The sequence below is a fragment of the Henckelia pumila genome, chromosome 3 (assembly GCF_033568475.1).
Source record: "Henckelia pumila isolate YLH828 chromosome 3, ASM3356847v2, whole genome shotgun sequence".
Lineage (NCBI taxonomy): Eukaryota > Viridiplantae > Streptophyta > Magnoliopsida > Lamiales > Gesneriaceae > Henckelia > Henckelia pumila.
The window spans coordinates 46,846,271-46,858,885 of record NC_133122.1 but is presented as its reverse complement, the minus strand read 5'-3'; the positions used below and the strand labels follow the sequence as shown (position 1 = coordinate 46,858,885).

Sequence of the window (12,615 nt, the reverse complement as noted above, 5' to 3'; positions counted from 1 at the left end):
ATCATGCACAAAATATTGTAACAACATGATATAAATAAACAAATGTAAATCTTTTTGCTTTAAATACATCAAAATTTATGAACTGTCGTGTCATGCAATATTTTCGCCTCTTGGACTCTTTAGTTTTGCTACCAAAGCTTTTTAAATCAAAACTGCTATTAATTAAAAGAGATGAATTAATTAACTTAATGAGTTTAATTTTCAATTAATGTAGTCAACTCTTTTTTTCTTAAAAAAAAGTTTAGACTACTTATTTTTTAAATACTTTCTCTCTCACTCCCATTTTTTTAATCAACCCATTTTAAGTTGTGACAAAAGAAGAGTATTTTGGGTATATTGAAAACAAACTAAGACACCAAATTAATTATTATGAGGTGCTTAACTTTAATAATATAATAAAAATATATATATATCGTACGTAGAATATATAATTACATAGAGAGAGAAATATGCCATGATAAATTTGAACTAATAAAGATGGGACATGTCTACGCAGCTAAAAATTGTACATACAAATCAGTTCCAACTTCCAAGAACCATCAAAACAGTAATATTGTCAAGAACAGCTAACAGTATTCCAGAAACACCATAAAGAATTGTATTGTATCGTCCATGGACTCTTTTTCCTAGCTTCTTCCATGCATGTTACTAATCAATCAATCTCTTCTCCTGCAAAAATACAATCCTCTTTAACGAATTACTTAAAAACAAATAGTCAAGAAAATGAGATATATGCCAATCAATATCACTCACTATCTTTTACTATATTATTAAGCTTTTACTATATTACTCCCTCCGTCCCAATTATATTGTCCACGTTTTTTTTGTTTGTCCCAAATATATAGTCATACACCATATTTAGTAATATTTTTTTATATTTCTTTACTAATATACCCCTATTAACTACACCTTAAAAATTGTGCAATCATTTTTTAATACATTAAATAGGGATAAAATAGGAAGTTTATATAAAATTTATTTTCCCAATAAATTTTTTTTAATTCATGTGAAAACTAAAACAAGACCACATATATGGGACGGAGGAAGTATTAAGCCTGAGAGGGATAAAGAAAGTCTCTACTTGGTTTGATGGTATGTCCAACCATCAAATTACAAATTTAACCCTTGTTTTGGATATGAAAATTTAAAAATGATAATTAAAACCGCTTAAAATTTAACCCTCACATTAATGTCTCCTCTTTCAAATAACTTCCTTTCCAAACTTCTCTAATGTAATAAAATTTCAACCCATTCAGATCGATCGAGATGAAATTCCAAATTCCAAATTCCTCGGCCACTATATTACCCATCCAAATCACGTTTAATTTATGCATTTGATTTGCGCACTTTAATTAAATCAGTTTCATATCGGTAGGAACTTTTATTTTCTTTATTAAATTTGTGTTATCTTGATTGAGGGTTTTTTTTCTAAATAATATATTTTTAAAAAAAAATAACAAAAATATCGCGTTTTAAAAACATTTATGGATTTATAATATTCCGGGACTCTCTGTCCCGGATTTAGCAGAGGTTGAGAGTCCCGGATTTCTTTTCTTTTTGTTTTGTTTTTTTAAAGTGTGGTTGCTTCAAAAATCGACTGGACCATGCGGCGGTCCAGCCGATTTTATATTAAAAAAAAAGGGAATCTAGTCAAAATTTGATTGGTCAAGGTTTGACCAGTCAAAGACATTTTTAAATCCGGACCTGACTGGTCCGGATTCAGAACTGTGCACCAATTTGCAGGCTTAGCTGCTACTGTGCATCCGTAATTTGCGGCCTAGCTTTCACGTGTGTGTGTATATATATGTGAGTAAGGCTGTGAAAATTATTTGCATTCAAGTTTAAGTTTCATAACTTCTGTCTCTTTGTTTTAAAAAAAAACTCTATATCTCCAATGTCTTTAAAAAAAATATTTATTTGATGTATATCACTTTCTTAGTTTTAAAAGGTAAATTATAAGTATTGTTTTTTTATTTGATGTATATATTTATTTGTTTATTATGATTCTGATAATGATTTGTAATATTTTTCAGATTATCAATTTGTCGGTTTATTTTAATTTCACATGCGGTTGAAAGGTAATATTGTTATTATTATTATCACGATCATCAATTAATTAAATGTTCATGATGAATATAATTTATTGTTTTTATTATTGTTATTATTATTATTATTATTATTATTATTATGATGGTGATCGTTGTTTGTTGTTGTTGTTGTCATCATCAAGTCATTACATATAATTTAGTATTATATCCATTAACATTATTATAAATATCAACATGATTTTTCTATTCATCATTAATTTAATTAATTATAATATTTATAATATTATTTATTATTATTATTCGTATTGATGTAATATTGTTATTGTTATTATCACGGTCATAAATTAATTATTCACAGTGAATATAATTAATTGTTATTTAATTGTTGTTATTTTTGTAATTAGAAAATTAATTAAGTATGTGAATATAAGAACAATTAACTTATTTTTATTGCGCTATATTTATGGGGATACTTTTAGTTGACCGTATTTTTTTGTGATAAATGTTGAAATTAAAAAAATATTTATTACATATTGTATTTATTAAATACATAGATTAATCATAATTTATTGTTGTACTTAAATCTATTGTCTATATTTTATCATAATACCACCCAAGGGAAACTAGAAGTAGATTAGCGTAATAAATCTATTAGATAGAAATAATCGTAAAAACTAGAATATTATATTAATTATTAAGTTTTCACTAATTTTAATTTCCCAACCCCAAAAAATAACTAAAAGATTAATTAAAGTATAGAAAATAATTAAATTTAATAGTAATATAAATATGTAATTATAGTAATAATTAAAATAGTAATAATATTTTGAATATTAATTTTAATGTTAAATAAAGTTTAGTAAAATTTAGTAACGATGACAATTATTTTGTTAAATAAATAATATATTATAATTATAAATAATAATTAAAATATGGTTAATAATAATTAAAGTAACTATTAAATTAGTTATATTATCAATCACAATTAAATATTGTTCAATTTATAACTATTTAAAATTGTAGAGTATTATAGGAAACTAAAAATTTGTCAATTTTTGTGTTGCTCAAAATTTGTCAATTTTTGTGTTGCTCTTTTTGTACTTATGTAGTCTATTTTAAATTTGAAAGCTCTTGTTTATTTGTTTTTTTTAATAAAATTGTATTTTGTATATTATTGTCTCTAATTCACTTACGTGTAACTTTTAATTATTGTATTAGCATATTTTTTGCAAATTAATTTATTTTATTTTTTAAGTGTGACTTGTGATTATACATTTCAATTTTTTGTCAGGTTTTTGCCCAATTCGTTGAATTTGGATTTAATATCATACCTACTCTATTGAGGTTAGTATTCTATTTCCTGAGTTTGTCTCCAGAACGGTTTCTGTCCAAAAAAATAAAAAAATGAAGTCTAAATCCGAAGAAAATTAATCAACCAATAATACAATTTATAGCAAAATAATTATGATAATTACTTTCTAATATTAGTAATAATAGCAGTAGTAGCATATATGTTTTAAGGATGCTGATATTATATATTTTTTGTTAAATACAAAAATGGATGTCGTGAGTGCATTGCTCTATATAGGTGGTTGTGTCGTTGTCCACAATGAGAGGGTCGGGTATAGCATACCAGCAACTAGGCCCGCAAAAATCCCACGTTCTATTACATTTTTTCAGTTGTTGGATGAAGTGCATTGTCTCCTACAAATTGACCCATCGCAATTCAGTATTAAACTGTCAACAAAATATTCTTATGAAGTGATGTCTCCTCATATCGAAGAGCATGTGTACATCACAGATGATGATAGTCTGCAATTCATGTTTGATTCGCCGTTATTACATTGCTTTTACCTGTATGTTGAATCATCTCCAGTATCTTACGACGTCAGAGGTTGTGATCATGAGTCGTTCATGCCAGAGATAACACAAGGTATGAACACAATAGATTTCAATGAGCAGGCACAAACTTCTGCACATCACATTGGCGTCGATAGTACGCAATTGTATTCTGGAATTGATACAGCTGGCAATTGGGATCACCATATCATGGTTCCAGCAGGAGAATATCATGGATGGGTCCATAACGAAACACTGTCATGGGATTTAAATCCATGGCCTTCGGATCATCATATGAGGAGAGCAAATATGTTGGATACAATCGCAGGAAATATTACAGAGGTGCATGATCCGTTTGCAGACAGTTCTCGCAATGTAATAAGTAGTGATAGTGAGCTTGATGTTGCATCAAATGATGGGGAAGACGATGACCGTGCCAACACACTACGTGAAGATGATACCCAATTGATGAATGCACGTCAAGGCGAGGGCACATCGTCGCAGGTCCCAAACTATGGTGGGGAAACACATGAACATAATTTTCCTCGCGATGGTCATGTTATGCGCGAAATTCCTCAATTTTTCAACACAGTTTATGATGAACAAATTCCCGATACATTTGGGCTATCATCTAGATCTCGGACTAAGTTTTACGATCCTCAGAGGCCGGAACTTTGTGTGAAAATGGTTTTCAAGAACAAAACCGAATTAATAGCATCTGTGAAGGATTTTTCTGTTCGAATTGCGAGACGTGAATATATTGTTGTCCAAAGTTCTCCAACAATATGGAAGATCAAGTGTAAGAACTTTTCTGAAGGTGGCAACTGTGGTTGGGGACTTCGAGCATCATTCAAACAGAATATAGGGTTTTTCATGATAACGAAGTACGGTGGGGAGCATACATGCATTTCTAGCCAAGTGGGTATAGATCACCATAACCTTGACGTAAGTATGGTAGCAAGCACACTTTTTGGAATTGTGCGTTGTGATCCTGCATACGAGATCAAGTATGTCCGAGAGAGTATCAAAGGAAAATATGGGTATGATATATCGTATGCTAAGGCATGGCAGAGTTTGAAGCGAGCAGTGGAGATCGTATATGGTACATGGGAAAGCTCTGTTTCTTTGCTTCCTAAATATATGGGTGCTTTGTCAAATTATAACCCAGGAACTATTGTACAGTGGAAGCATCTTCGGCCAAACGACCATCCCCAAGTTTTGAACTTTGTATTTTGGGCCTTCAAACCGTGTGTAGATGTTTTCTCGCATTGTCGTAGAATAATCAGTGTAGATGGCACACATCTGTACACGAAATACAAGCACAAACTACTCATTGCAGTGACTTTGGATGCTAATAACCAAGTGTTACCTCTGTCATTTGCGTTGGTCGATGAAGAGACTTACGAGTCTTGGCATTGGTTCTTAAGTAATGTTGCACGATATGTTATACGAGGCTGTAGAGGAATGTGTCTTATATCTGATAGGCATGCAGGTTTAACAAGTGCGGTGCAAGATCTCCCTGACTTTAGACCTCCTTGTGGTGTCCATCGTTTTTGTTTGAGACACGTGTGTTCTAATTTCAATAACAGGTTCAAAAACATTCATCTGAAGGATTTATGTTGGGAAGCAGGGACACAACATCAAATAGGAAAATTCAACGCCACAATGGAAGCAATCAAATCAAAAAATGTAGCAGCTTTCAATTATTTGTCTGGAATCCCGAAAGAGAAATGGGCATTTGCTCATGATGGTGGATGGAGGCGAGGGGTAATGACGACAAATATGTCTGAGTGTATAAATAGTGTGTTGAAAGGAGCTCGACGACTCCCTATTACCGCAATAGTGGAGTTGACCTTACAGCGATGCGTGCAATATTTCATACAAAGACGTGGCCGAAGTCAAAAAATGATTGAAAAACATCAACCTTGGACTGATTATGCTTGCGAAAAATTTGAGAAGTGGTCGAGAAAGTCAATTGAACATAGGGTTGTACAATTTGACCAAAGGGATCAGACAGCATCCGTTGCAACAGGAGCAAGACCGGGGAGCCAACATCACATACAAGCTGTTAAGATTTCTACTCGTGATTGCACATGTGGGAAGACAACAATATTTGGAATCCCTTGTTCACATGTCATATGCGCATCAAAATGGTTTGGACTAGATCCTTCACAACTTGTACAATCATGGTACACACTTAGCGAATATGTGAACACTTATGATGATCGATTCTACCCTGTACATGATGAACAATATTGGGAAGAACCAACATTCCAATTACAGCACAATCCAGTTCGACGAGAGAGGAGAAGAGCTGGTAGAGATCGTAGGACCCGCATTAGAAATGAAATGGATCAATCTTCTGGCAGAGAGAGACGTGGGAGGTAACATGAGATCTATAATGTTAAATTATGTAACTTTTAATTCAACGATATACTAATGTAATCTTTATCACTCCTCACCATATAATATTTATATTTATGTTGTTTTCGTATTTTTCAATAATTTCCTAATATTTTTCTTTGTTCTCATTACATGTAGGTGACACTTGAGAGATAATTACGTGGATATGCAACCTACAGATTTTCAATTTATCATAAAAATAAGTTCTTCGTTGTTTAAATTTTATCCTTTGGATATCAAATATTTTATATTAACTCTACTTATGTTGCACATCTGCTTTATAAGAATTTTATTATTAATTCTAATATTTTGCAATCTCTTAATTGTTAATATTTTGCAATCATATAATTGTCTTTGAATTATATTTTTTTAAAAAAAGATTTAGTAATAATATTTTAACTATACATTTTAATAGAAAATAATGCACTTTGTATACTATTAAATATGTATATAGATTTTATAATTCAACGTGAATATTTAAATGAGGTTTTGTACGTAAACTTATATCTAAATATAAATTTTGTACTAAACTTAAATATATATTGTAAAAGAAAAGAATTCAGTAACAAAATATTTTTAGAACATAAATATTTTTATATGTACATGGAATCAAAAGACAAAATTGTCAATGACGGTGATAACGATGACCACCAGTGCCGCAACTAGGTCTTACAATTGTTCTGCGACCACGACCATACCTCTCCTCCTCATCTCCCTCTGTCCGTGGTTGTGCAGGAGTTGTGCCGGGACCAACCGTACTCACAGACATCTCAGTTATTGGTATATCAGAATATTCTTGAAATGGGATCGGTGATATATTCAATCGAGGGCGTATGTCATGCATAAATGGTCGAAAGTCACTTTGTAGAAGTTGTGTAAAACTACCAGCATATGTGGTGTGAAAGTCATGATCATACCCTCTAAAACTCGACATCATAGGCGGAGTATAGAATGTAGTATTTGTTGTCGAAGGTCTGAGGTCCCCATAATGTTGTGTGTACCTGGGATGATTTGTCGTAGAAGTTCCGGCTTCACCCTCATTTTGTGTCCACGTTGGATGTTGCGACATAGACACATGACCTTGTTGCTGATATTGTTGTTCCTATATAATAAACAAAATAAGAGAATGTTCATGTTAGAAAAATTAAAGTTATTTTAAATTTAATAAAATAGGGAAAAAATGTAACACATCTTACAAAAGATTGTCGGTATCTTCCATCAATGGGATGATATCCAACCATAGTCGTAGGTACCAGCGTCGGAGATACAAAAATATGAGAAATACGCCGGTACCAACTAATATACTCCAACGTGGTGTCAGGTGTACCAGGTATGAAAAATTCTCCGCCCATGACAAAATTATATCTATCAGTCCACATATCCACAAACTGTTTGTGAAATGCATCCCAATCGTAATTGGGTCGCCCTTGTCGTGTCAATTTATGAAATATGTCGTAGTTAGTGGCGGGTGGGGGAATACCCTGACGCATTCCAAATTGTCGAAGACATCTCTCTGGTCGGTGCATTTCAATAATATCAAAATTTATCAGAGGACATGCAGATCGACATAGGAGATTTCTATCTCCCTCAAGGTACATAGACAACTCTGGTGACTCCATATCATATACGGTCCATTTAAACTGTCGAAAAAGTAAAGTAGAAATATTAACATGTTTATCTTAAAACAATTTATAAAATATTTTTATAGTAATAGGTGTTGTCAAAAATTACATGTCCGTCTACCATCCAATCAAGCATATCTCTCATTACACGAACAGAATGACGCACAGTGTGCACCCATGAAAACCCACGCTTCCACCTATGATATGAATAAGCAGACAATATAGGACATTGATAATAAATAATAGAATCATATTAAAAATTAAGTGCCTATGAAGAATACTTTGCGCCATAAGGTGGGAACGGTAGTCCCTGAAGCACATCGACAACTTGCTCCGATGCCAGATGACTTTGTTGTACCCTATCCGGAGTTAAAAGTGTAATCCGTGACCACACCCAAATCTGCAACGATATAAAATATACACTTTCCATAACAACAATTTAACCAAAACATATATAAATTTTATATAAGTATAATTGTACCTGAAGTATTTGGAGAGGCCCACATAGATCGCTCTTTGACTCCATGGATGTGTTGCATAATTCTCGGTAAAGATAGGCCAATACAGCCGAGTCCCAGCTATATGTATTCACTCTATCGATGTCCTGAAGAAATGGTAAATACATAAGCTTTACAGCAGAACTTTCTGAGTCCGGAAACATACATACACCGATAATCAGTAATGCCACACAACGAGAATATTTTGCAACGTCGTCATCTGTGCTGTCATCCTGAATCATATGATCAAGACAGTGCTTTCGTATAGCGCCGAGGGAAAGGTGTCCACCTTTGATTTTATTATCCTCGGGCATGAAACCCAACCAATATAAACAGCGTTGCTGCAACTCATTTTTAGTGTACGCGGTATCTGCACCAGTGATGGGAATGCCATCGATGTTCAAACCCCAAATCATTGCCACGTCTTGTAGGGTTATCGTGGTCTCGCCTACGGGAAGGTGGAACGTGTGGGTTTCTCGATGCCATCTCTCTACCATGGCTGTAAGCAAGTGATGATCATAATATTTTATTGGTCCACACTGTAAGATACCATAAAAACCCATGCGCGCCAAACATAGGCGAACACGATGGTGAATTCCTTCACTATACAATGCCCATAGAGAACGATCGGAACGACGTGGAGGTATTAGTGAATCCATGTTCTCGGCATTGATATTATTCAAAATATGTCTATCTTGCAAGTACAACACATTATCTACATTTTCGGTCATCCTGCAATTAATAAAATCTGGATATAAATTAAATTACTTTTAATATCCAAATATAACTGATGACATATTCGATAAAAACTTTTACATTTATGCAATTTTTCATTAGCAGCAAATGATATTTTGTTGATGATGTTAATTAAAGGTTAATATAATATTTATTATTTGTGATTCGACTCATAATATGTTAACAAAATATTATACACTTAAATTACTAAAAAAATACACACACACATTCATGCCTACTAATGATTTTTGTCTAATATTATAAATTAATTTCAAATTTAAACGAGGTTAGAGAAGTAAGCAAAAAAAAAAAAATCTTGACAAATTTTTTTTTTCCAACAATACTCTTCAATTTTAAATATTTACAAATTCAAAAAATTATTTAATAATTAATTTAGATTTATAATATAATTAAGTTTGTAGTTACTGTAATTATTATCCAGCAACTATTTTTATTATTATTGATTATTATAATATATTTGTTTTTTTGACAATAATATTGTGATAGTTACTAACTTTATTTAACATTAAATATATAATTATTACAATAAATACATATTTCGTTATATTATTATCAAATTTAAAATTTTTATATATTTTAGTTATTCTTTGGGTTAGGAAATTAAAATTAGTAAAAATGTAATAAATAATATAATATTTAAATTTTTACTATAATTTAATAAATTTTAATTATTTTTAATAATTCTTTGTCGAAATAATTATTAACATTCAAAATTATTAATTGTATTATAATATATTTTATTCTTAAATTCAAACAATTAATTCGTATATATCTACTTAATTAATTGATATAATAATAATTAATCATTTTATTCTTTATAATTGAAAATATAATCTTTGAAAAAATCATTACGAAGTTAAATAACTAAAAAAAAAATAACACATACTATGATACTTACTAATGATTTTAATACATGAAGTTTTATTCACATACTATTTTTTTCTTAAATAGATTTAATTATGTATTTTTAGTTTACTATTAACAACTCACAAATGTATCTTATATCTTACATATAATATTGCAGAGATCACGCAAAACAAAAAACAATTATAGTCTATATAAAATAAAATCAAAAAATTGTGTCGCTATAATTTTAAAATAAATAAATTAATTACTCTATACTTAAGATAATTAAATAAAATTATAAATTCTATTTTAACTAAGCATAAAATACGTAAAGAAAACTTGTAACTAAATTAAATTCATTTTATATTTCACCAAAATTAACAAATAATAGAATCGTAAGAAAATAATTACAATAATTACCTGTTAACTGCTTACGAAGACAAATTCAACCGTCGAATTAAATTATAACCTGACAATATTTTTAAAAAATTAGAACAAAATATACAACTAAATAAATACATTATAACAAAATAAATTTATTACAATAAACTAAAAATTAAACATAAACATAAATGGTTACCTTTTAACAAAGACGGAGAAAGTATGAAAAAAATGATCGAGAAATTCGAATATATAAGCGAATAGAATGGAAAGGGAAGAGGATACACGGACAAAATATATGCATCAATAATTGGAATGTGAAGGGACTCACATGCATCAATAAGCCCGTGAAGTCCTATCAATGCATTCACGCGTCTCTGAATCCGGAGCAGGCTGCTCCGGATTCAGAGTGCTGTCTTATCGGTCATTGTGACCGATAAGACAGCTTATTCATTTTATTTAAAAAAAAATCGGCTAGACCAGCAGTTTCTTTCTAGCCGATTTTTTTTGGACTCGATTTAATCTGAGTTTTTTTTTTTTAATATTATAACTAAATCCGGGACAGACTGTCCCGGATTACACTAAATTGATAAAGTTTTTAAAAATGCAATATTTTTATTAATTTTTATTTATTATATATTAATTTAATAAAAAACCCCTTGATTGAAACATTTATCATGATTATTGACAGAATGGTTAAATCTAATGGGATCTTCCCTGCTTCTTTTCGTTTTTTTTTTTTTTTGGAGAAGATTATCGAATAATACTTGAATTTGAGGTTACCTTTGTCAATTGTTTAAATCAATATTCAAATTTTAGCTTTTTTTATGATTTTTTTTGTAACTTTACGAACTTTGAAGTCGTTAAATTTCAACATAGGAACCGAAAATTGCTGTCATAATTAATTCTCCGTGTTTACCCTGTGAATTACCCAGAAATCATGTTTCTTTTGTTCTTCTTTATATTGTTAATTAATATAAGTCTTTATTGTTGTCAAAGCTTATTACTTCATATTCCAAAAAAAAAATTATTATTTAAGTGATAAATTTTGTATCAAATTATTGTTTTCTATTTTTCATTTGCGAACTAACTATTCGATATAATGTATCAACAGAAAAGCCATTTATATATTTTTTATTTATGGATTTCAAGAGTAAATCTTTTTTTACATTGTTTGTGCCTTTGTAGATCCAAAATATATTCTGATATATAGGTAATGTATATGTTTATTTATCTCGAAATCCTTCTACGGCCTACTGTTAGTGGCTATCTAATTTTGCAAATTTTTTAAACCAATATTGGAACAATTTTATTAAAATTTAGGTCAATCATCCACGTAATTGAGTTGAGTTAATTTTATCTATGTTTTCTTTCTCCTTGATTGTATAAATAAAATATGTATTCTGTAAGATTTATATATAAATTAGTTTTTCTACTGGCTAATAGTTAAATTATGAACTATTGTATAATATCTCATTTATTTTAGTTTTTCTTTTGGCTAATAGTTAAAGTATGAACTATTGTATATATCATTTATTTTATGTTTTTACAAACTTATGATTCATTATATATCATTCATTTTGTAGATAATTATAACTAAATCAAGTAAATTTAAAAATAAAAAATATATAAAGTAAAACAAAATATGAAATTCATATAGCATATCACACGCAACGCGTGTGCTTTTTCTGCTAGTACATAATAAAGATGGGACGTTTGCCTACGCTACTCATGGCCAAGAAAACTGTAAAACTTTCCAATTAAAATGTAAATAATTGAATTGAAAACCACAAAGAAGTGAAAATAAATCATTTTAATCTCCTACATATGTTTGTCGTGATCGTCTCTTTCCCGGAAATAAGAGAAGATCTTCTTCATAAAACCCAAAGCTTGGTCAGTGCGACCATGTCGGCCATCAAGTTGGATACAACTTCAGAAAATTCAGTCAGTAATCCATATAAAGCTTTCAGTTTTCGCATTGTCTGGGGATCAATTTCTCTCCTTTGTCGCGGTCTAAAAATTTAGTCCCATTTTGCGGCATGTCCACTTCATCCTAGCAAAGATTCTTTTTTGATTGGGTTCTCGTCTATTTTTTGGCGGGAGGCTTGGAAGTACGGAGAGAAGGCATTTAGATATTGTAATCATGATGTTGGGCACGCTGCAGTTGTCGTTTATGTGGCCGCAGCGAGGCTTGGGTGGGATGCAAGGATTTTAGACGGATTA

The 12,615-nt window shown here is 30.6% G+C and overlaps 2 protein-coding genes across 4 annotated transcripts; one reads left to right on the top strand and one right to left on the bottom strand.

Moving 5' to 3' along the window:
* The first annotated feature begins 3,640 nt into the window (after positions 1 to 3,640).
* On the top strand, positions 3,641 to 6,461 carry LOC140887960 (uncharacterized). The gene is made up of 2 exons (XM_073295607.1): positions 3,641 to 6,271; positions 6,429 to 6,461. The coding sequence occupies exons 1-2, from the start codon at positions 3,813 to 3,815 to the stop codon at positions 6,430 to 6,432; spliced, it is 2,463 nt and encodes an 820-aa protein (XP_073151708.1). The 5' UTR covers positions 3,641 to 3,812; the 3' UTR covers positions 6,433 to 6,461.
* Positions 6,462 to 6,906: 445 nt separating this feature from the next.
* On the bottom strand, positions 6,907 to 10,706 carry LOC140892691 (serine/threonine-protein phosphatase 7 long form homolog). 3 transcript variants are annotated; one of them, XM_073301653.1, is made up of 7 exons: positions 10,592 to 10,706; positions 10,432 to 10,480; positions 8,394 to 9,157; positions 8,194 to 8,312; positions 8,022 to 8,109; positions 7,487 to 7,930; positions 6,907 to 7,392 (listed from the first exon to the last, which is right to left on the bottom strand). In XM_073301653.1, the coding sequence occupies exons 3-7, from the start codon at positions 9,138 to 9,140 to the stop codon at positions 6,916 to 6,918; spliced, it is 1,875 nt and encodes a 624-aa protein (XP_073157754.1). In that variant the 5' UTR covers positions 9,141 to 9,157; positions 10,432 to 10,480; positions 10,592 to 10,706; the 3' UTR covers positions 6,907 to 6,915. The 3 variants fall into 3 exon arrangements, with proteins under 3 accessions (XP_073157754.1, XP_073157753.1, XP_073157755.1); XM_073301652.1 differs by having other exon boundaries at positions 8,394 to 9,141; XM_073301654.1 differs by having other exon boundaries at positions 8,394 to 8,516.
* Between the last annotated feature and the right edge of the window lie 1,909 nt (positions 10,707 to 12,615).

Bases quoted from the DNA above. Each gene is read 5' to 3' on its own strand.
- LOC140887960 (XM_073295607.1), top strand. From the start codon at position 3,813: ATGTCTCCTCATATCGAAGAGCATGTGTACATCACAGATGATGATAGT.
- LOC140892691 (XM_073301653.1), bottom strand. From the start codon at position 9,140: ATGACCGAAAATGTAGATAATGTGTTGTACTTGCAAGATAGACATATT. The intron at 8,110-8,193 runs GTATTCTTCATA...TTCATATCATAG, and splicing joins TTCCCACCTTATGGCGCAAA to GTGGAAGCGTGGGTTTTCAT. The intron at 7,931-8,021 runs GTAATTTTTGAC...CTTTTTCGACAG, and splicing joins ATTGGATGGTAGACGGACAT to TTTAAATGGACCGTATATGA.